The sequence below is a fragment of the Salmo salar genome, chromosome 17 (assembly GCF_965601325.2).
Source record: "Salmo salar chromosome 17, fSalSal1, whole genome shotgun sequence".
Taxonomy (NCBI): Eukaryota; Metazoa; Chordata; class Actinopteri; order Salmoniformes; family Salmonidae; genus Salmo; species Salmo salar.
In genome coordinates, this window is record NC_138307.1 from 59,434,597 (window position 1) to 59,458,589 (window position 23,993).

Consider the following 23,993-nt stretch of genomic DNA (forward strand, 5'->3'; position numbering starts at 1 on the left):
CATTCTTTCCTTCTACAGCACAGTGAATGACTGTCTGCCATCTGGAAGTGTGTCAGAAAACTTTGGCCAACTGCCTGTGACAGCACTAACCTCTCTGCCTCCTCTGTACTGTTAATTATTATGTCACTCAGAGGTTTTTCACTGACTTACAGCTAGTTAGGTCTACCCAGTGCAAGACAATAGGCATAATATTTTACCAAGCTGGCCCAATGATGAAGTATTCAATCACTTTGCATGCTGCAATTCTATAGCAGCCTCTTACAAATGTAATATATTTATTTTTCCCTCCACAAAGTCATGCATGGCCACATTGTAGCCAACTGTTACGTCATAGTCTGGGCACTGGACAGGGGATGGAGAAAGAGAGAGAGTGGAAGAGTGAGATATATAGAGAGAGAGAGAGGGAGAGGGAGGGGGGCTGCTGTGTCCTGTGGAGCAGCTGGTAGTCCATTGCTAACTACAGCGTGTATGTCACCCTCTTGTCGCTGTGTCCTCAGCCCTGACTTTCTGTCCGAGTGCACGTCTCTTACTTTTTTTCAACATCTGTCTCTCGCCTACGACTTTCAACACTTTACAGAGAGGAGCCAGGTAAGACACTTATTTTATTCTGCTCTTAATTAATGGAATGCAAGGCCGCATCACAGGATATCTTGTTGTTGTTTTAGGGCAGGGCTCTCCTACCCTGTTCTTAGAAAGCTACCATCCTGTTTGTTTTTATTCCAACCCTAATCGAGCGCACCTGACTATAATTAGCTGGTTGATACGATGAATCAAGTTAGTTACAACTTGGGTTGGAGCGAAAAATCTACAGGAGGGTACCTCTCTAGGAACAGGGTTGGAGAGCCCTGTTTTAGGGGAATTGTGGTGTGTGAGTGTATAGTACTGTAGTTGTATTAGTAGGACATAATAGTACACACAAGTAGTAGTAATATATGTAGTTGAGGGGAGAGGGCCTTGTAAAAGCTTGCTTTGTTAAACCAATATAGAAGGCATCTATATCAGCCATCATGGAGCTCTTTGATGTTATGAAGGGCACAACTCCAAGAGGTTTTAACCTTGTGTATCACCTGTCAACATAAACAGGTCTGTTTCTCTGGGTGTTGTTTGGTGGTTGTCATTAGTTACTAATTAAATCAACAGGGACAGGATTATGTCCGAAGTCTTGTGTCCAGCTAACTTGTCACTGACATCGGAAAATACTAGCTTATGTGCGGCCTTTCCTCGAGTGTGTGTGTCTGTGTCCGTACGTCTCTGTGTATATGTTTGTGTGTGCACGTGCGTGTGTGTGTCTCTTGTCATGTGTCTGTTTCTAGAAATCCAATCGGATAAGATCATCAGATGGTTCAGGGGCTGAGAATGTGTCGTTTCCTCTGTCTGACATTCAGACTGACCTTTTATCTCTGGGGCTCTGATATCATGACCATGAGTCTCTGACATCACTACCATGGGTATCTGATACTATGGGGAAGAGAACAAACCTGGGTTCAAATACTATTTGAAATCATTGCAAATACTTTATCTCAGTTTGATTGAACTTTCCTGGTCACAATGGAACCAATAGAATAGTCGCAAACGTGCAAACCCCATCCATCTGGCACTCCAGACAGACTAGACCAAACACTAAATGTATCTGAAAGATTTCAAATAGTAATTGAACCCAGGTCTGGAAAGGAGTGGGACTCCACATTATAGGGATTCGTTTTAATTCAACTCTGTGGGGGTTAAAAGCCATTGTCAGAGGGTGGATCATTGGGAAACCTATAACTCAAAGAGTGAATGAGTCTTATTGGACAGATTAAGCAATTAATATGCTTTAGAACAGGTACTGTACAGTAACCTTCCACATAAACACGTTTGTGGCCTATAAGCCTGCTCTGTGCCTTGCAGGGAGAGCGTGATCACCATGTCACTGGTTCCCCTTGTGCCAAAATGCCTAGTAACATACACCTGGCAGGCCTCGGTGTTAGAGAGAGGGCAGCTTTCTCGGCATGCTTACAGCTTACACTCAGCTTTAGCCAACAGATATTTAATCCACGGTCTCTGCTGATGTGCCTCTCAGAGACAGTCAATCTCAGGACAAACACACAATGCGTTATATGACTGTGCAGAGGAACACAAGTAGTACGGCACAAGTGTATGAGCTGTTTGATCATTCATTGTTGATCAAATCAGGAAATATTTATCGTAAACATGGATAAAGGTGACCGATATAAATGTCCTCTGCCACTGTGTTTCTGTGCTTTTTTCATTATGTAATAAACAGCTCTGACTTGATCTCAGTGTTTTGACTCTGTGCCTGGGATGAGATTACACGCATGCATAATGATCAATCAGGGTTACTCAATGATGGACAGATGTATTCCATCTCAATATACAAGGAATGAACAATTGCATACAGTGGCATTTGAATGGAAAGGATGGACTGAAAGACAAGGGGACAATGAGAGGGTGAAGAGTAGGTGTCTTCCACATTTTGTTACGTTACAGCCTTATTCTAAAATGGATTTAAAAACATTCTACACACAATACCCCATAATGACAAATACCTTATTTAGATAAGTATTCAGACCCTTCGATATGAGACTTCAATTTTCAGTTTAGGTGCATCCTATTTCCATTGATCAACCTTGATATGTTTCTACAACTTGTTTGGAGTCCACCTGTGGTAAATTCAATTGATTGGACATGATTTGGAAATGCACACATCTGTCTATATAATGTCCCACAGTTGACAGTGCATGTCAGAGCTTAAACCAAGCCATGAGGTTGAAGGAATTGTCCGTAGAGCTCCAAGTCAGAATTGTGTCGAGGCACAGATCTGGGGAAGAGTACCAAAAGGAATCTGCAGCATTGAAGGTCCCCAAGAACACAGTGGCCTCCATCATTCTTAAATGGAAGAAGTTTGGAATCCCCAAGACTCTTCCTAGAGCTGGCCGCCCAGCCAAACTGAGCAATCGGGGGAGAAGGGCCTTGGTCAGGAAGGTGACCAAGAACCCGATGGTCAATCTGAGAGAGCTCTAGAGTTCCTCTGTGGAGATGGGAGAATCTTCCAGAAGGATAACCATCTCTGCAGCACTCCACCAATCAGGCCTTTATGGTAGAGTGGCCAGACAGAAGTCACTCCTCAGTAAAAGGCACACGACAGCCCACTTGGAGTTTGCCAAAAGGCATCTAAAGACTCTCAGACCACAAGAAACAAGATTCTCTGGTCTGATGAAACCAAGATTGAACTCTTTGGCCTGAATGTCAAGCGTCACGTCTGGAGGAAACCTGGTACCGTCCCTAGGGTGAAGCATGGTGGTGGCAGAATCATGCTGTGGGGATGTTTTTCAGCAGCAGGGACTGGGAGACTAGTCAGGATCGAGAAAAAGATGAATAGAGCAAAGTACCGCGAGATCCTTGATGAAAACCTGCTCCAGAGCACTCAGGACCTCAGACTGGGGCAAAGGTTCACCTTCCAACAGGACAACGACCATAAGCACACAGCCAAGACAACGCAGCAGTGGCTTTGGGACAAGTCTCTGAATGTCCTTAAGTGGCCCAGCCAGAGCCTGGACTTGAACCTGATCGAACATCTCTGGAGACCTGAAAATAGCTGTGCAGTGACGCTCCCCATCCATCCTGACAGAGCTTGAGAGGATCTGCAGAGAAGAATGGGAGAAACTCCCCAAATACAGGTGTGCCAAGCTTGTAGCGTCATACCCAAGAAGACTTGAGGCTGAAATTGCTGCCAAAGGTGCTTCAACAAAGTACTGAGTAAAGGGTCTGAATACTTATGTAAATGTGATATTTCAGTTTTGTTTTTTTATAAATTAGCAAACATTTCTAAAAATCAGTTTTTGCTTATTATGGGGTATTGTGTGTAGATTAATGAGGGGGAAAAAACAATTGAATCAATTTTAGAATAAGATTGTAACGTTACAAAATGTGGAAAAAGTCAAGAGGTCTGAAAACTTTCTGAATGCACTGTATTTTTCGACCTCTTAACGTTTTGTGCAAGTGCAATGCGTTGTGTCCTCTGTTTTACTGTGTGTGCGACGTTTTCAACTACACAACTGCAGTATTCCATTCATCCTGGGTTTGTAACATCCCTTCTCCTCTATATCCCCACTCTCGACTACACGTCACGCCATGTGAAATCTCTGGAATAGCTTCCGCTCCTGGCTGAAATGGAAATACATATATAGGGCCTATACATAGTCAGACATGTGAGGGCCAGGCTATACATAGAAAAGAATGCTGCAACACGGAGCAGAGGGTGCTAGTTTTTCCACACAGAACTTGATCAGTCTACGTCACTGAAGGACATCTTCTAATTTACTGGTTAACCTTTTCCAGGGACCACAGCTATGAGATAGCCTAGTCCCAGATCAGTTTGTGCTCTTGCCAACTCTATTGCTGCCATTTTCAAGCCAAACAATTCCATAAGTAGTTGGCAAGAGAGCAGAAACAGACCCTATGAGATTCTGTGTCATAAAAACACAATCATTCTAGCAACTATTAAGTAGTTATAAAGGTTTTATATTCAACTCACTACAGTTGATGAATTTATTGTTGATTTTAGGAATTTACTTAATTTTTTGAACAATATTATCCAATATGTTTTCATGTTAATGGTTGGTTGTCTGTTGTGTCTCTCTAGTGGCCGGTTTTCAGTCTGGAGGGCAAGGTCCCAGCAGTTTCCAGAGGGGATGACAGTGGTGAGGTCAGTTCCCTGTCTGGAGAGCAGAAGCCTGATTGGCTGGGCCTTGCCACGCTGCAGCTGAGCCAGGGAGACAGTGGCAGGTCTGGCCCCTGGCAGACAGAGAGCAGCCTGGTAGAGTCCTGGTCCACCGTGGGAGACATGATGGACTCCGAGGACACCAAGAGCCTGGATAGCAGCAACGGAGTTGTCCACCTAGCTGAGGAGCGCAGCGAGAACCACTCCTCCATCTCCGACATGGTCCACCTAGAGCGGGAGGAGGAGGAGATGCTGGCCGAGGAGGAGGAGGACGGGAGCCTGGGGGAAGAGGAGGAGCTGCAGGCCAGTGTGATGAGTGTGCTGGGGGGAGAAGGAGAACTGGCTGAGCTCAGGGAAGAGGAGCTGGACACCCAGGAATTATTACCTTCATCTGAGGTGTCAGCTGACCACCAAGAGACTATGGATTTAATGATGTCTGTGGCTGAGGAGCTATTTGTCCAGGAGGAGCCTTCTGAAGTATCCCACGCCACCACCGTCTCTATGCCCATGCCAGTTTGGAAGTTAGAGCCCCCCTCTGCCTCCTCTACTCCTGTCCCCTCAATACCTACACTAGCTGAGTTACATTCAGAGCTCCAATACTCTATGCAGGAGCAGCTCCACCCTCCCCCGGTCCTAGGACCAGGTGCACCACAGCCACCAGATGAGAGCCAAACTAACAGCCAACCAGAGTCCTCGGTCTCGCTCCCCGCTGCCCAGGAGACACAGGAAATCCCACCAGTGACGCAGGAGGTTCTGCCAGAGAAGACAGAGGCTGAGCCTGCTACATCGCTCCCTGCCACTGAGCTACCTGTGCTGCTGTGTGGGGGCGCTGCAATAGTGGCTATTGTGGGAGTGTTAGCTTATGGGGCTGTGGCCTACTGCAGAAAGTAGCAAACCCCTAACCTGTGAGCCCCAGCAGCCATATAACCCAGGTCTTTTCAAATCTACTCTAAACTATTCCACCAAGTACATACTGGATTTTACACAATGCGTTTCTTTGCATCTATGTAGTATTATGAAGGTTGGTTGCATTTTTTATCTATTTCCTGTGCTAACTCAGTTCACGGAAGAGCTCAGGAGATTTGGAAGAGCAATAATTTTTGTTTCTCTGTAAATTCACATGAAATTACACTTTTAAAATATCTTAAAAATCTGATCTTTGTTTGTTGTTTATTTTTTGTCCCTGTCAATGCACTATAAAATAAAACGCACGCACGCACCCGCACACACACACTAATTATGACTATAGTTGAGCCACTTAAACGGGTATTGTATAATGGCTTGTTCTGTGTCACTGTGGGCAAACTCAGTGACTATGTTAGTTTTTGATCAAATGTATTAGTGGATATTAATCTGTATAGTGACTCAGCTGCAAATCAGCAAAGGGACAAAGTTTATGTAGCAGGTGTGGATATCTGGGCTTACAGTAACGACTCTGCACTGCCCCCTGTTGCTCAGTTTGCTGTAATACAGAACAACAGCTGCCATTTGTCTACACACCCTAGAGATGGATTTCCTGTTCAACATGGCAAATCAATAAAGGTCTTCTGCAAGCCCTAGAGAATTGAATGCCCTCAGATTATGCTCTGTGCTCCAATATTTTCCTACATTGGCCAGGGGGGAAATAGATTTGATAAGCAAATATCCCTTTGACATTTTTATTCCTTGTGAAACACGCTATGGTTACTCAGCAAACATTCCCAACCTTAATTCTCGCTCTGTTATAAAAAATGTAAAATGTTAAAACTTTCTATGAAGTACATACATATACCGTTTTTTCTTTGAACTGAAGGATTGACGAAATTAGATGTATTATTATAATTTTCTGACATGGTGTGATGTGTCTTTACTACTTCCTAGTGGCCATGTGTGGAACAGTTTTTCCTGTTGTGGATATAATTATAAGTGACTCATATTCACATTTCCATGTCCATGGATTCACTGGCTAAAACTTGGAAATGGAAAGAGTATAAATTAAGTTATTCATTCTGTATTATTTCATTTGAAATATATATATATAAAACAATCTCAGAGATATACATCATATTCTTTTCTATATAGTACATGTGGTTACATTTTCTCTCTGCATATTGAACCACAACCCAAAGGTTATCTACACTGTTAACATTGACTGTCTCAAATTCATTCATTCTCCGTTAATAGGAACCAGTGGCATCTACAGTTACTTTGATATAGTGAGAAAGAAATACATTCTTGCAGAACAAAATTATACAAAATAACAAAAGAAACTCAACATCCATAATCTAAATATATGCCCTGACCATAACATGATCTCAATGACATAGATCTAATCTGTGTCCGTGGCTTTGGTACTTCTTGATTTTCATTGAGTGCCAGTAAATAAAGAAGTTGAATAGGTGTCAACCGTGTTGCGGTTGCACTGCCCTTCCCTCGTTGGTGTTGATATAAATAGACCTTTTCAATAGAGCCTGCAGAGAAGGGGAAGAAAAATGCTTCTTTGTTTGAAGAGATAAAGCGCCCTCATGGCTGCTTTATGATTAAATGTAAACACCATGGCACTGACACTCACTCATACACACACACACACACACACACACACACACACACACACACACACACACACACACACACCGCTCTCAGGTAAATAGTTCAACCTCATTCTTCCTGCTATGGGTTAATTGTTAGAACTCTAGCTGTGATGTTGTAATCAAAACATGTACTTGATCAAAATCTATACAAATACATTTAGTAAATAGAGGGAGTCAAGAGAGCCTGCATTATTGGTTGCATGGTTGTTGTTTTTGATTTATAGTTTACTTTTGACAGAAGTTTGACCATGTTAATGTGTACAATGGAAAGAAAACTAGAGGGGGAGAACGTTTAGGTACCGTGGTTTCTAGCGTTCGAGCAATACTAGTCACCGAGAGGAAACCCCACACAAGCACACACACATCTATACACACGCACACACATGCACCCACTACACACACAGTATGCAGTAAGTTAAAATGTATTTTCAATACAAAAACTGGCTAGTTATATAAATGTATGGACTAATTCAGTGAGTGTAGACAGCGGATTTACAGTATATGCCACTGTGTAGGCTAGGGTTACGGATAGATATAATCTGTGCATCTTTATTTCATTGTGTCCATAATCTTTTAATCTACCCATCCAGGCAAGATCACCGCTGTATTCACACTCAGCGAACCTGAAAGGGGAACTTCAGGAGTCAGTCCGTTGATATTTAAAACGCATGTTGGCAGCATCTAAGAAATGAACTTCTCAAAAATCCCTTGTTTATTTGGAGAGGGAGGAGTTGGGATTTGCGGACAAGACAAATTCTTATACTTGAACTATTCATCATTAACGATAGCTTTTATGACTCAGGTCAGAAGTCTGACCCATAATGCATAGATCAGTTCCACAGTTCCAGTCAAGCAACACATATCTATTTATAAAAAGGTGTGATAGCTGTACAACATATGGTTGCAACAGTGACCATATGGTGTGGCCCATATTGATTTACTGAAATATTTAATAATTACGTTAATCGTCTCAAAAAGGTTCAATCTATGTAATCGACTCACAGCAAGTTATAGTTACAGTACTTATGTATTGTATTTTTATTATTTTTATCATCACCTAGTTTGTTTAATGCTTTGAAGTATTGCGGGTGAAAATTAAATCAACAAATGCTGTTAAAAATATAGAAACTGTGGTGAGTACATTAGCAATCCCTAGTGGTTCTGAGGGTGCAATCACGTTACACAATGTTTTAACAGGTGCAGATGATTCCATCATTAGAATTAGGGAAGTATGGTTTTTAATCATATACTTTTCAGTCTCCTGCTAAAATCAACACTCATCATGCACACCTTATTGTGTTTGTTTTAGGCATACAGTAACATCCATTACAAGTCAGGATAAATCAGCAACATTGTATCAATTCTAAAACCAACAGATTGCTAATCTACTGAAATACAGATCAACTATTTACCAGACATTATGCAACACTTTTCACAAATTTTGATAGATCAGGAGGCATCTCCAGTGTGTCCATAATAACTTACTATGAAAAAAGGCTAAATGGGCTAAAAGCTAGATGGAGCTTATACTCAGGCTTTAGAATGGAAAACTAATAAGGTTTTTATCACTTGATGTCAATGACTGCAGTTTGGTTACAGACACAGTGCCTATAGAAAATCTACACCCCCTTGGATTTTCTTCACATTTTATTATGTTACAAAGTGGGATAAAAAAAACATTATTTTTGTCAACAATCTACACATACTCTGTAATGTCAAAGTGGAAGAAAAATGTCATAAAAAAAAAGATGAATGAAAAATAAAACACTAATATAGCTTGATTACATAAGTGTTCACCCCCCTAAGTCAAAGCATGTTAGAAACACCTCTGGCAGAGATTACAGCTGTGACTCTTCCTGGGTTAGTCCCATAAAAGCTTTGCACACCTGGATTGTGCAATATGCCCACATTGTTCTTTTCAAAATTCTTCAAGCTCTGTCAAGGTATTGGGGATCATGGCTAGACAGCGATTTTAAAGTCTTGCCATAGGTTTTCAAGCAGATTTAAGTCAAAACATTCACTGTATTCTTGGTAAGCAACTCCAGTGTAGATTTGGTTATTGTCCTGCTGAAAGGTGAATTCCTCTCCCAGTGTCTGGTGGAAAGCAGATGAAGCAGGTTTTCCTTTAGGATTTTGCCTGTGCTTAGCTCCATGCTGTTTATTTTCATCCTGAAAAACATCCCAGTCTTTGCCAATGTCAAGCATACCCATACCATGATGCTTGAAAATAAGGAGTCAGTTACTCAGTGATGTGTTGTGTTGGATTTTCTACAAACATAAGGTTTTGCATTTAGGCCAAAAGTGTATTCCTTTGCTGTGTTTTTTTTTCAGTATTACTTTAGTGCCTTGTTGAATACAGGATGCATATTCTGTATATTCTATTCTTATTTTCGCTCTGTCATTTAGGTAATTATTGTGGAGTCACTACAACGTTGATCCATCCTGTTTTCTCCCATCACAGCCATTGAACTCTGTAGCTGTTTTAAAAATCATCAATGGCCTCGTGGTGACATCCCTGAGCAGTTTCCTTCCTGTCCTGCAGCTCAGTTCAGAAGGACGACTGCATCTCTGATGTGTCTGGGTGGTTTAATACATCATCCACAGCATTATTATTAACTTGACCATGCTTAAAGATATATTCAATGTCTGATTTGTTATTGTTGCCCATCTACCAAGCACTGACCTTCTTTATTAGGCTTTCGAAAATCTCCCTGGTCTTTGTAGTTGAATATGTGCTTGAAATTCAATAATTGACTAAGGGACCTTACAGATGTTGTATGTATGGGGGACAGAGGAAGGGGTTGTCATTAAAAAAAGCAACCCCTATTATTTCACATAGAGTGAGCCCATGTAACTTATTATGTGATTTGTTAAGCCAAATTTGACATCTGAATTAATTTAGGCTTGCCTAAACAAAGGAGTTGAAAACTTATGCAACGACTATATTTTAGTTATTCAATTTTATTAATTTGTAAAAATGTGAAGAATTTTCTTTTCACTTGGACATTATGGAGTATTTTGCATAGATCAATGACAAAAAATGACAATTAAATCTATTTCAACCCCACTTTGTAACAGCATCAAATTGTGAAAAAAAGTGAAAGGGAGTGTAGACTTTCTATAGGCTCTGTAAGTGTTAGCCATGTCAGACAATACACTTAAAACACTGAAGATATCATGGAAATTATATAGACATTTCCCCCAGCAGTTCAAGGGTCTCAGATTTCAAATGACAGTAAAGTCTATATTTACTGAAGAGCATTTATGATAAGATAATATGTATGTTAATAAATATCTACCCAGAAATGCTAATTAGAATGCTACTGAAAAACATTCCTGGATAAATTAAGTTATTGTTAAATTATTGTTGTTCATGTGATCTTCATGTGATCTGATCTAGTCACAGTGTGAAAGAGTGATTGTGGGAGGTGTATCTGATCTGCTCTTCCAAAAAGAGAAGTGTTGCCAACCACGAATTGACGTTGACACATTTAAATCGACCAATCTCTTTATCTGACACTTCGTTTTAGCCGAAAGGTGAATATTGGGGCTTACACCACTATATATACACTTGCACAAGTACATCCATCTCACACAGACACTGGTCAGACACTGCTTGCCTTGTCTGAAGTTTACGCTCAAATATACAAAATGGTGAGTCATGACAGATTGAAGATCAATTTTATTTTATTTTAAATACATTTCATGTTGTTTTAGAATAAGGCATTTATTCTTATTCATTCTGTAGCTTAACTTTTCTCCTAATTACGACATTGTAGTTGATTGCATGTTATTGATGTTTTCCTAGATCTCCCTGGATAATGACATCAACCAGCACTTCCAGGATGCAATTGATGTGATTCAACGGCACTCTGACGATCCGTATTGTGATACAGGTAAACTTACACTTCAAAACTCATGCCAGAAAACCAGATTTAAATCTGAACGCTAACAATCACCATCATTATATTAGGCACGGACATTATTGTTAATATTTTCTTTGTATTGAGCATGTCAGAAAAATGATTCAATACATTTTAGTCTCATTGGTTCTGGCAGTGAAGACTCTATTCAATATTTTCCTCCCTCTACTTAGACTATAAGTACTTAGAGCCTCCAACGCGATCGAGCATAATGTGCTGCTACCCCATTACCCACCCTTTTGATGTGCCAGGTCCATATGACTGGAATGAGCAAACGGTGAGTGTACAGAACAAGTGATTGTATTTTACCAGTATAGTACTATTGACTGACTTCTCCAAGTTTGCACAACTGTGATGTATGGTTACAGTACATGTATGTGGCATGTCCCATGTGGATGTGACTCACCTGACCAGTTTCTCTCTCCTCGTCCTGCCAGTCATGGCCTCATGTTGTTCCTTACGACTCACTGGGTCCATCTGTAACCATGGACTACCCCCAGTTCTACTCCATCACACCGCAACCGAGGAACGGCAAAGGTGAGCAGTGTTTGGCCATCAGCGATGAGTGTTGACAATGTCTGTAAGAGATATCAGAGAGTACAACTACACATGCTAGAATTGAACATGTTTCTACTACCTCAGATTTTTGATTGCCAAGTATCAAATTGACATCGTTACAACTGAATCTCTGCCTGTTTATGATTTTATTATAACTGAAGTCAACCTTTTCATCTCATCAGGTCGCAAGAAGCTGCGTCTTTATGAGTACCTGCATGAGGCTCTGGGCGATCCCAACATGGCTGACTCCATCCAGTGGACGGACCGTGGCAGCGGCACCTTCCACTTCCTCTCTAAGAACAAAGAGAAGTTAGCCGAGTGCTGGGGCAAGCGCAAGGGCAACCGCAAGACCATGACCTATCAGAAGATGGCACGGGCGCTGCGCAACTACAGCCGAACGGGCGAGATTGTAAAGGTGCGCCGCAAACTCACCTACCAGTTCAACCCGTCGATCATCCAGAGGCTTGGGGGCATCAGTCACGTCATTCCCCCCGCCGGGCACCCCGGGGCTGGCCACCCTGGGCGGGAGGTGCTCCTCCACCAGCAGCATGCCACAGCTGAACAGGCTTACTATAGCTCTGCTGCTGCACCTGACTGGCACAGCTGGTATGAAAATTACTCCCTCCAGGGAGACTGTGATCTTGCCACAAGCTTCACTTCATCCACAGTCACCAAGGTGTGAACTCAGGTAATGTCACTGTGGAAAATAACAGAGGTTAAAAGCTGCTTTAGCTAGCTGTCAATTCATACTGCTACTCCTGCATACTTTTGCGGGGGCCAACAACTGGGGCTTGTTGTGCAGCCATTGTGTAATGGGTGTCAGGAAACGTAACAGTCACGGTAAAGAAAATGTAAAAATGTTTACTCTCCGTTAGTTATGCCGTTTAAAAGAAAATGTAATGACCATTGATCAGATATTGTGGATCATTGAATATGTAAATAATGAAAATATGTAAACTTCTTTTACCTATGACAACTGTGAACCAGTTATAAGCATTCAGTGTGGGTACTGTACGTGTAAAGGGAAATAACTACAATGTTGGTTTCAAATACGAACATGTATTACTGCATGTCATTTTGTAAATAATGAATTGAAATCCTTTGTATCTCACACACATTGATGTATTTTAATAAATCATTTTTGTATAAGTTGTGTTTGTACTGTGCATACGCTTTTATTTTAGGCAATGAATTATTCATCACTGCATCAACACTGACCTCCTAACTGTGCTATTCTTGCTTACCTAACAATGGTGAAAATGTCATGAGTTCCAACAAGTGTCCCATCCTTGTTGTGTCCTAGGAAAAAAAGAGGCAAAAACAAGAGAAAACCATGAACTTTGTTGAATGAGCCAAAAATGGCTGCTTGTGCAACGGCAATAACAACACTGTCTACCCCTCACTCACAATTCCCCATCAATCCATACTCTGTAAGACATAAACACAAGGTGTATCTCGATCCCAAAAGGCAAACCATTGTGATAAGTGCTGTTTTCCTGTCAAGAGAGCCCATGGCTGCTCTTATCTTGCCCAGCGGTGAGGATGGGGTCAGTCCTGGGAGACAGTGCTTCTCTGGTGGTGGGCTTTGTGGGGTGGTGGTCATTGTTCCTGTGGTGAAGGTTTATTTACGGTAGCCTAGTTGTGGTGAGTAGTGCAGGCCAGGCGATAAGCAAGGCAGCCCCAACTGGCTGTCATGTTGAGGAGGCATAATAAAAGCATGGGTGTCACACAGTTCCTTCATGCATTTCATCTAACACACAACTCTGTGAAAAACCTGGGATCAGGACCTGTGACTGCAGCACTCGATATGCATCTGACAACGATGGTAAATATGAGACCGTTATAAGCTTAAGGAGATCTGCACAGTGATGTATTTTGATGTCACACTTACAAACTGAACTGTATGTGTGAGTCTGCTGTGCAATTTGAATCGGTTATCTTTGTCAGAATACTTCCAAAGACAACCAGACAGATCTGGAGGTGATTTTGGACTTTCTGGAGGAACACTACAGACAGGGCACTAGAGATGGCGGAGAAAAAGGTTATTCTCTATTAGTGTTATGAATCATAGAAATAAATGGATTATTGTATATTTTTAATGCCACCTCTTTTTCTACACTATTGCAGTGGGAGGTATCTGTGCTTTGCCTACACCAGTGACAATGGAAGGAAACTTTGGTGAGACTTGTTGTGATTACTGGTGCCATGAGGAAAAGGTACGCATATAAGCTTTCCCATGATGCTTAGGTCAGCCTGTCATAGACAGCACTTTGATCTGTGAAAGATACACAGTATATGGCTATAGTTTATTGGGTGATGTTCTGCTTGTCTCAGTCATACAACTCAGTTGGTTTAAAAAAAAAGTGTTTTTCAGGCTATGCAAACACATGGTGGCTACCCAACAACACTACTGGACCAAAACACCACTACACTGCCTGAGAAAGGGACAGACCACACATTGCCACATACTATGCCAGCAAGACCAGCACCCACACACCACACTGGACCTGATGAGAGAGGCAACTTCCCTTTTTGTGGTTAGTAGATACTGCCACTGGAGCTCATGCTGCCCTGGGGGACCAATCCCTAAAGAGACCTGCCTTTAACTGTAAAGGACAATGGTCCCATACAGCGCTTATCTCTGTACGTTTTACATACATATCAAATGAGCTAAATGTTTACAACTTTACCACTGAACACCATCACAGCTGGTCATCTCACAAAGGGATTTTTATTATCAATTATGACGGGATATTGTTAACCGCTCCACTCTATCTTATCATTGTTACTGTGGTTACAGGTAGAAAGGTGCGTCTGTTTCACTTCTTATTTGAGATGCTGGAGAACCTTGGCATGGCCCACTGCATTTCCTGGGTGCCAGCGGCAGCAGACGGAGTGTTCCGCTTCTCTTCCCGGAACAAGGAACAGGTAGCAGCACTCTGGGGGCAGAGGAAAGGCAACAGGAGGCCCATGACCTACCAGAAAATGTCCAGGGCGCTGAGGAACTACGCCCGGTCTGGAGAGATCTTCAAGGTGAAGAAGAAAATGACCTATCAGTTCAGCAGAGTGACCTTGAGTGCCTTGAGGAAGTGCCATCAAGGAAAACTGTAAAGGACACATTTTCACATGAAAAACTGTAATCTATTGTAAATATCAATCATCAATTCGATCATCATCAATTCAATAATCAATCATTTGAAGACTGACTTGATTTAGTCTATAGATTTTTATCAGTAGCTAGGCCTGCTGTGTGAGATTTTACACAAGACAGAGGTATGTGACTGGCATGTAGTGTAGGCTTTTGCTATAGGATACTACTCTGAGTGTACAAAGCATTAAGGACACCTGCTCTATCCATGACAGACTGACCAGCTGAATCCAGGTGAAAGCTATGATCCCTTATTGATGTCACTTGTTAAATCCACTTAAATCCGTGTAGATGAAGTGGAGGCGACAGGTTAAAGAAGCATTTTTAAGCCTTGAGACAATTGAGACATGGATTGTGTATGTGTGCCAATGGGTGAATGGGCAAGACAAAATAAGTGCTTTTGAACAGGGTATGCAACTCAATATTAGGAAGGTGTTTCTAATGTTTGGTATACTCAGTGTATATGTAATAAACATTTTAATACTACATGTGTCACACATATATGAGCATATAAGTATTATACATACTTATACATATATTATGCACATATACACTGACTATACAGGTACACCTTCCTCCTAAAATTGAGTTGCAGCCTACAAGGTGTCGAAAGCGTTCCACAGGGATGTTGGCCCATGTTGACTCCAATGCTTCCCACGGTTGTGTCAAGTTGGCTGGATGTCCTTTGGGTGGTGGGAAACTGTTGAGCATGAAACACCCAGCAGTGTAGAAGTTGGCTGGATGTCAAGCATGAAACACCCAGCAGTGTAGAAGTTCTTAACACAAACCGGTACGCCTGGCAACTACTACCATACCCTGTTCAAAGTCACTTCAATATTTTGTCTTGCTCATTCACCCTCTGAACGGCACACATACACAATTCATGTCTCAATTGTCTCAAGGCTTAAAAAGTATTATTTAACCTGTCTCCTCCCCTTCATCTACACTGATTGAAGTGGGTCAAATCTTTCACCTGAATTCAAGTGGTCAGTCTGTCATGGATAGAGCAGGTGTCCTTAATGTTTTGTACACTCAGTGTAGTATCCTATAGCAAAAGCCTACACTACATGCCAGTCATATACAGTTGAAGTGGGAAGTTTACATAAACCTGTAACGCCCTGGCCATAGAGAGGGGTTTTTGTTCTTTATTTTGGTTAGGCCAGGGTGTTACATTGGGTGGGTGTTCTATGTTTTTGTATTTCTTTGTTTTGGGCCGTGTGTGTGTGTGTGGCTCCCAATCAGGCACAGCTGTAGTTCGTTGTTGCTGATTGGGAGTCACACATAAGGAGCCTGTTTTTCCTTTGGGTTTTGTGGGGGATTGTTTCTGTTTAGTGTCTTGCACCTGACAGTACTGTTTGGCTGTTGGTTTTGTTGTATCGTGTTCGTTCTTAAATTAAAACTCAAGATGAACACTAACTCCGGCTGCACCTTGGTCTACTTCCACAGACAGCCATTACAACACCTTGGCCAAATACATTTAAACTCAGTTTTTCATAATTCCTGACATTTAATCCTAGTAAAAAGTCCCTGTCTTAGGTCAGTTAGGATCACCACTTTATTTTAAGAACGTGAAATGTCAGAATAATAGTAGAGAGAATTATTTATTTCAGCTTTTATTTCTTTCATCACATTCCCTGTGGGTCAGAAGTTTACATACACTCAGTTAGTATTTGGTAGCATTGCCTTTAAATTGTTTAACTTGGGTCAAACGTTGCGAGTAGCCTTCCACAAGCTTCCCACAATAAGTTAGGTGAATTTTGGCCCATTCCTCCTGACAGAGCTGATGTAACTGAGTCAAGTTAGTAGGCCTCCTTGCTCACACACGCTTTTTCAGTTCTGCCCACAAATTTTCTATAGAATTGAGGTCAGGGCTTTGTGATGGCCACTCCAATACCTTGACTTTGTTGTCCTTAAGCTATTTTGCCACAACTTTGGAAGTATGCTTGGGATCATTGTCCATTTGGAAGACCCATTTGTGACCAAGCTTTAACTTCCTGACTGATGTCTTGAGATGTTGCTTCAATATATCCACATAATGTTCCTCCTCATGATGCCATCTATTTTGTGAAGTGCACCAGCCACTCCTGCAGCAAAGCACCCCCACAACATGATGCTGCCACCCCCGTGCATCATGGTTGGGATGGTGTTCTTCGGTTTGCAAGCGTCCTCCTTTTTCCTCCAAACATAACGATGGTCATTATGGCCACACAGTTCTATTTTTGTTTCATCAGACCAGAGGACATTTCTCCAAAAAGTATGCTCTTTGTCCCCATGTGCAGTTGCAAACCGTAGTCTGGCTTTTTTATGGCGGTTTTGGAGCAGTGACTTCTTCCTTGCTGAGCGGCCTTTGAGGTTATGTCGATATAGGACTCGTTTTACTGTGGATATAGATACTTTGTACCGGTTTCCTCCAGCATCTTCACAAGGTCCTTTGCTGTTGTTCTGGGATTGATTTGCACTTTTCGCACCAAAGTATGTTCATCTCTAGGAGACAGAACTCGTCTCCTTCCTGAGCGGTATGCCGGCTGCGTGGTCCCATGGTGTTTATACTTGCGTACTATTGTTTGTACAGATGAACGTGGTACCTTCAGGCATTTGGAAATTGCTCCCAAGGATGAACCAGAATTGTGGAGGTCTACAATTTTTTTTCTGAGGTATTGGCTGATTTCTTTTGATTTTCCCATGATGTCAAGCAAAGAGGCACTGAGTTTGAAGGTAGGCCTTGAAATACATCCACAGGTACACCTCCAATTGACTCAAATTATGTGAATTAGCCGATCAGAAGCTTCTAAAGCCATGACATAATTTTCTGGAATTTTCCAAGCTGTTTAAAGGCACATTCAACTTAGTGTATGTAAATTTCTGACACACTGGAGTTGTGATACAGTGAGTTATAAGTGAAATAATCTGTCTAAACAATTGTTGGAAAAATTACTTATCTCATGCACAAAGTAGATGTCCTAACCGACTTGCCAAAACTATAGTTTGTTAACAAGAAATTTGTGGAGTGGTTGAAAAACGACCTAAGTGTATGTAAACTTCCGACTTCAACTGTACCTGTAAAATCTCACACAGCAGGCCTAGCTACTGATACAAATCTATAGCCTAAATCAATTAATGCTTTATATACTCAGTGTATATTTAGATAATAAGACTGGAGGGGGTGTGGTATATGGCTAATATACCACGGCTAAGGGCTGTTCTTAGGCAAGAAGCAACCCTGGATACAGCCCTAAGCCATGGTATATTGGCCATAAACCAACGTAATTAGAAGAGTAAAAATAAATGTTTTGTCATACCCTTGGTATAAGGTCTGTTATAAACTGGGTGGTTCGAGCCCTGAATGCTGATTGGCTGACAGCCGTGGTATATCAGACCGTATACCACGGGTATGACAAAACAAATATTTTAACGGCTCTAATTAAGTTGGTAACCAGTTTATAATTGCAATAAGGCACCTCTGGGGTTTGTAGTATATGGCCAATATACCACGGCTAAGGGCTGTATCCAGGCACTCTGTGTTGTTTGCGCAAAAGAACATGTCTTAGCCGTGATATATTGGCCATATACCACACCCCCTCGTGCCTTATTTCTAAAATATATCACGGCTTTCAGCCAATCAGCATTCAGGGCTCGAACCACCCCAGTTTATATATATTTTATAATATTTATGTTTCATAATGTTTACTTATGTTTCTTTCTTGTTAAATGATAATAAAGTCTAATAAATCTCATGAAAAATTATGTCATTGAAACACATACCCAGACCACATGAGTCGTGACCATGTCGGTGGACTAGTTTGGTATTGATGCATTTTCAATTAATGAAATGACATAATCCATTCCGTTTTCAACTAAATGTAATTATGTTTCTCGAGTCAAGTCTCGACATTTGCATGATTGGAACTAAATTCACGAGGTGGCCGCTGTGGAGCGCGTGCATAATGATTAATCTCACCTGCCCAGCTGTTGACACCACTGAGGTATAATAACTGTTGACACGATGGAGAGATGCCATGTTTTCACCTGATAAACGCCATGTAAACGCTTTTTTGAAAAAGTATGTAGGCCTATTGCTTATACGTAAAAAACAGTTGAGACAACGCTGCAGAGTGCCGAGGTGAGTTCGGGCTACGGCATTTTCTTTCATAGGCCTATATTTTCTTTATGGGCATTTTCCGTCTGAAGTTGTTCATGACGAGTATGCCATGGGTCAGTGATTTCATTCCGCCGGTTGCTAAACGAAACTGGTTTCTATTGGACAAATGCAGTTATGTCCCTCCCCGTTTCGTTTCGTTTGCTTCCGTTCAAGAACGTTTTGAAACAGAATCGGCGGAATTAATACGCCCCTACAGGAAGGGTTTAAAAATATAGAGCCGACTGACTGAATAAAAAATGTTAGGTTGGCTGTTAGCCTAATTGCTACAGATATGACTGATTTAAATTGGATTAGGCCTACACGGGTGGCTGTTCCTAGGTATCATTAAAAAAATGTTTTTACCTTTATCTAACTAGATCAGCTAAGAACAAATACTTATTTCCATGACGGCCTACCCCGGCCAAACCCGGACGATGCTGGGCCAATTGTGCGCTGCCCTATGGGACTCCCAATCACAGCTGGATGTGATACAGCCTGGATTTGAGCCAGGGACTGTAGTGACACCTCTTGTACTGAGATGCAGTTTTTTAGACTCCTGCGCCACTCGTACAATAGCCCTGAACAGTGTCAAATACTGTTGGTTAGAGGGGCCCATATTGAAGTATTATGTTACTACAGTAGGCCTAAAAAAAAGCATTTTTCTTTGTCATTCAAGCTCCATATTTCTTGGCAGATGGACTGGAGAGCTGGAGGGTTTGGAAAATGTTCAGCAACCAGTCCAAAGAGGGTCATATGCCTCTGCTCTCAGGAATGCCTCCTGGGCCCAGTTTTTCAAAAGTTTTTTTGTATTTCGCCTATCGCATAGGATTAAATGCATAAAAATAGAATTGATGAATCATTTACTTGAATGGGGACCCCCCTTCTATTCATTCTAATTTTTTGCATTTAATCCTATCCGATAGCCGAAATCCGGATAGATAACCTTTAAAAAAGTTCACCCTGAAGTCAGAGAGACATTTGATCAGAGCATGGGGAGTTCCATCACCATAAGGATGAAGAAGTGAGTCTATTTATAATCTACTTTCCATCCTACCCTCAACGTTTAAAATGGGCCATTCTCCTCTGGGAACAGAATTATGCAGTAATGAGCATCACTGTAATAGCGGTCTCTTGGCTGAGTGTGATCCTTTGCCTGGTCTGTGTGATTGTCATCTCTCCTTTTGTGTGAGGTTAATAATTTGATGTAATCATTGACTAGAGTATGTCTACATACTATTGGTCTGCATGTGTACATGCCTGGGAGCATGTCATGTGTGTGTGTTGGTGTTAGTTTCATCATGTGTTTATGGGTAGAATGGTAAGCGCTGTTATGCCCTTGTATGACCAGCAGGGTTCAGTGTAGTTCCACTGAGGGGCGCTGTTTACCCCTGGTTGTCCCTATCAGCTCTCAAGGGTGACCTCATAGCTAAATCTCCCCTGTGATGCCAACTCCTGCCCAGACCAAGCAATTCCAAATGGTTTTGTGTGCTCTTTGTAGCAGACCCACATGATACTGCCCTAAGCCTTGCATTTACCACTGGAGCCCACTCTGAGTTATAAATGGGGTACAGAGCCTGTGTGTGTCTGTTACCAAGAAAGGCCACATACTTGTTAGGTGAAGGCAGTCACCTAACACTAGGCCTAAGTAAGGACACATTTGTTTCTTCATGAAACCTGTCTGGTGTAAATCATTCAAGTCTTTCACGTTATTAGGAGACAATGTGCGTAGTAGGTGCGCAGGATATATGCAGAGATTCAACAAATTAGTTGTAGGGTTTCTTTATGATGGGCTTTACTGTCCCATTTCAATAGGATAGGCTGCAGGCAGAGATGTTGTTTCAGATACAGTCAACAGTCTTCTGTGGTCTTTTGTGTTCAATGGACAGGGTCAGCGCTGCGCTGATATTGGCCACACCTTGGTATGTTGTTGATACAGTGAATGATAGCACAAGATGCAGTGGAACAGTTTTCAGGAACAACTGAATTGTTGGGGAAATGGGATCCTGGTGTTGAGTGGTTATGTTATGTTAAGTCTCAGCAGGAGCCTGGGACTGTCCACAATAAGAAGCCCTCATTGTTTGTTTTATAAAAGCTCCAAGATGACCTCTCCTTTTAAGTCCCAACAGCTTTAAGCCTTGTTGACCGAATCGTCACAGCCTCTCTAGAGACCACTGCCTGATTTATCACTCACCCGACGTGCTAAAAGGTTAATTAGCCTCCTAGCAACCGCACCAATCTCAAAATTCTCTATCAAACCCTCTTTCCATGTCAGATATGTCAAATGTTAAGGTTCATGACAGCTTTCTAACTATAGGCCATATAACCACCGCCCAGGCAGCTCTCCAGTATTTATTGGCCCCGCAGGCAGGCCTACTTACTTGGACAGCATCCCTCGAGGATTACACAGATCTCTGACACTTGGCATAAAGTCTATATAAGCTTGTCTTCTCAATCTTTTTATGTGCAGCGAACCCACAAAGTCACTCAAATAGCTCTTGGTATAGGCCTAACGAATGTGACTGAATCATCAGGAACTATCAGATTAATCTCACGCCCGAAATGTCTCACTGGCTTTTATGCCCTATTTACTACGGTTCCTAACTGACCAGTATCCTCCCTCATTTCCTTATTTTGTTTGCTACTGTTTGCATTCCGGAACCCTGACTGATGCGTAGGGTTGCAAAATTACTGGAACGTTCAATAAATTCCCCGGTTTTCCAGAAATCCTGTTTGGAGGGTTCCAGATGTCCTGCTTATTACCGACTGTCTCTGGGAATCCTCCAACCTGGATTCTGGGAAAACCAGGGAATTTATTGAAAGTTCCAGGAATTTTGCAACCCTACTGATTTTTTGCCCCACCCACACCATGTCCACCTCATTCAGAGTTGATAGCCTGGGAAATGGTGGCATCCAGTTCACGGAACACTAAATAAATCAACAAAATGTTGTACTCCCAATGTTTATTTTGATACTGTATAGGCAACGGATGGTCCAAGAGCCTCTGTCTGCCTTCTATATATTACAATAATTAATTAAGCCACAGTTGAAATGTTCTGTCCCAATTCAGTTTTTTGAATGTGCATTCATGTATTACTCCTAAAAGTGCATCTATTTCACAAACAGTGTGTTATCTGTACCAGTTTTGATATGGTATTTTAGAGTTCCAGGATAGTAGCGTATGTACCCCTATCAGATTACATCACACCTGTACAGCAAGACATTTGATGCCGCACAGCCCTGAGGGGCCAGTGTGAAATTCAAAGTATACTGGCAGCTGGCCAGTTATGTACATCATAGTACTAACCTCAGCATCCATTCATCTGACAACCTTCAGGAAATCATTAGAAACCAATCATTTGGATCCACCACTGTTTGGACGAGGAATTAGAGCCTTTAGGATAAGAACCACACCTCTGCCAGAGTCTCCCCACCCAGCACCACACTGAATCCCTGGGAGAGCAGCCTATAGAGCTGGCATAGATGCCAGTGAGGACAGTGATGCTGGGGGCAGGATGGAGCTGTACTGTCAGCTAGAGAGAGGAGGGGCCTGCTGCCCTGCTATATAAAGACAGGAAGCCCGACTCCTCTAGATGTGTCACTGTGCCGCCTCTCCCCAATTGAGATTCCCATACTGTCCCACACTGTGCCCTCCTCATCTCTTCCCATCACTCTGGTCTGAGGGTCCCAGAGAATTTCCCTGGTGGTCGCCCATCTTTATCTCTCTCCCTCTGGACTGAGGGCTCCCACGTCCCACCTGGCCTCCCGTACAATCACGCTGATCTGAAGGCACCTACCTACCTACCTGCAGCTTTTCATTCGTTGACGCTTTTCTTGGGACCCGGCTCAAGATGCCAGAGCCCACAAAGAAAGGTAGGAGCGCCCCTGTTCTCATCACTGAGTGTACAGAAAGGATTTCAGCAAACTGTACTGTACAACCTGTCCTGAAGCAACGCTTTGTTCGAATTTCAGGCTGCATCTAGGATCCTGCTTGTTTAACGTATAACAACAGCTGATAACTGGGACTGATAATTGTAATGCACATGTTCTTTTACATTCATGTTGTAGTTATTGGTTGATTTTCTCTTCTGGCATATACTATGAGGAAAAGTTCCATTAACCCTTAATTCCTTTTTCTTGTGTAAATAAGGGCAAAATATTGATTTTGCATGGTTTCTTTTGGTGTTTATTTTATTTGTTTGTTGGCCTTATTGAGTAGCTATTTAGCATTAGACAAAAATAAGTTCTCCAAACTCTACTTTGAGAATTCCCAGGAGTTTGCTCACAATAATTGAGAAAGTGACTTTAGCGACAACAGTATTGTATTTCTGCTCGGATGTTTCTACCTCATCTGTAGAGATGGAGATTCAGGAGGTTTATAAAAAAACTGTTGTTGTTGCTGCTGTTGGCATGATGGACAGTGGTCTCATGGTGATTAGAAGCCCACTGGAGGGAGACGTGATGAGCCCTGGTGGAAGAATGTTGATGATCCCTGGTGCTTGGCACTGGGCTGAGCTGGACACCAGTGAAAAAGACCCCTGAAGGGTGATGCAATCTGGATGGACTCTTGGGATCGTGTTGGGATGAAGATGCCTTCCGGATGATGGATACATTCTGTCCTCGATCTTGCTGATGACTGATGAATGGATGGCAGGGTGGATGACATGTTATTGTACAGCAGAAGCCAAACAAGATCCCAAACCCATCCCCCATATTCAACTCCATATTCATCTCCCTCCTCCTTTCTATGGCAGAGCCCTCAATAGCTAATCGCTGCTTGTCTGCATAGACCTAATCACTCTGTGTCCGTCTTGTCTGTAATTCTGCTATGCTAGTACTTCTTCTCCATTAGTTCAGGTCTTTGGGGACTTTGCTCAATAGTAAGATATGTACAGGAACAGAACAGTATATTCAACACTTGGACACCACCACAACGGAG

General features: G+C 42.1%; 2 protein-coding genes and 1 long non-coding RNA gene across 19 annotated transcripts in view; 2 read left to right on the forward strand and 1 right to left on the reverse strand.

Annotated features, from left to right (window-relative positions):
* The first annotated feature begins 384 nt into the window (after positions 1-384).
* LOC106576270 (transcription factor Spi-C) lies at positions 385-12,920 on the forward strand. 3 transcript variants are annotated; one of them, XM_014153354.3, is made up of 5 exons: positions 385-588; positions 11,099-11,186; positions 11,387-11,490; positions 11,651-11,750; positions 11,954-12,920. In XM_014153354.3, the coding sequence occupies exons 1-5, from the start codon at positions 469-471 to the stop codon at positions 12,451-12,453; spliced, it is 912 nt and encodes a 303-aa protein (XP_014008829.1). In that variant the 5' UTR covers positions 385-468; the 3' UTR covers positions 12,454-12,920. The 3 variants fall into 3 exon arrangements, with proteins under 3 accessions (XP_014008829.1, XP_014008828.1, XP_014008830.1); XM_014153355.3 differs by lacking the exon at positions 385-588 and adding an exon at positions 10,803-10,944; XM_014153353.3 differs by lacking the exons at positions 11,099-11,186; positions 11,387-11,490; positions 11,651-11,750; positions 11,954-12,920 and adding an exon at positions 4,643-5,876 and having other exon boundaries at positions 388-588.
* On the reverse strand, positions 12,351-19,141 carry LOC106576271 (uncharacterized). The gene is made up of 4 exons (XR_001321914.3): positions 18,878-19,141; positions 14,751-14,876; positions 13,016-13,070; positions 12,351-12,468 (listed from the first exon to the last, which is right to left on the reverse strand). It is a non-coding gene; the product is annotated as an uncharacterized LOC106576271 (long non-coding RNA).
* Positions 19,142-22,637: 3,496 nt separating this feature from the next.
* LOC106576332 (myosin-binding protein C, slow-type) overlaps positions 22,638-23,993 on the forward strand; it is a 34,158-nt gene continuing 32,802 nt past the window's right edge. For all 15 annotated transcript variants that reach the window (XM_082963928.1, XM_045699890.2, XM_045699891.2 and 12 more), the window contains exon 1: positions 22,638-22,927. In XM_082963928.1, coding sequence (XP_082820054.1) covers positions 22,906-22,927 — 22 coding nt within the window. In that variant the 5' untranslated portion in view covers positions 22,638-22,905. The remainder of the gene's footprint in view (positions 22,928-23,993) is intronic.

Bases quoted from the DNA above. Each gene is read 5' to 3' on its own strand.
- LOC106576270 (XM_014153353.3), top strand. From the start codon at position 469: ATGTCACCCTCTTGTCGCTGTGTCCTCAGCCCTGACTTTCTGTCCGAG. The intron at 589-4,642 runs GTAAGACACTTA...GTGTCTCTCTAG, and splicing joins ACTTTACAGAGAGGAGCCAG to TGGCCGGTTTTCAGTCTGGA.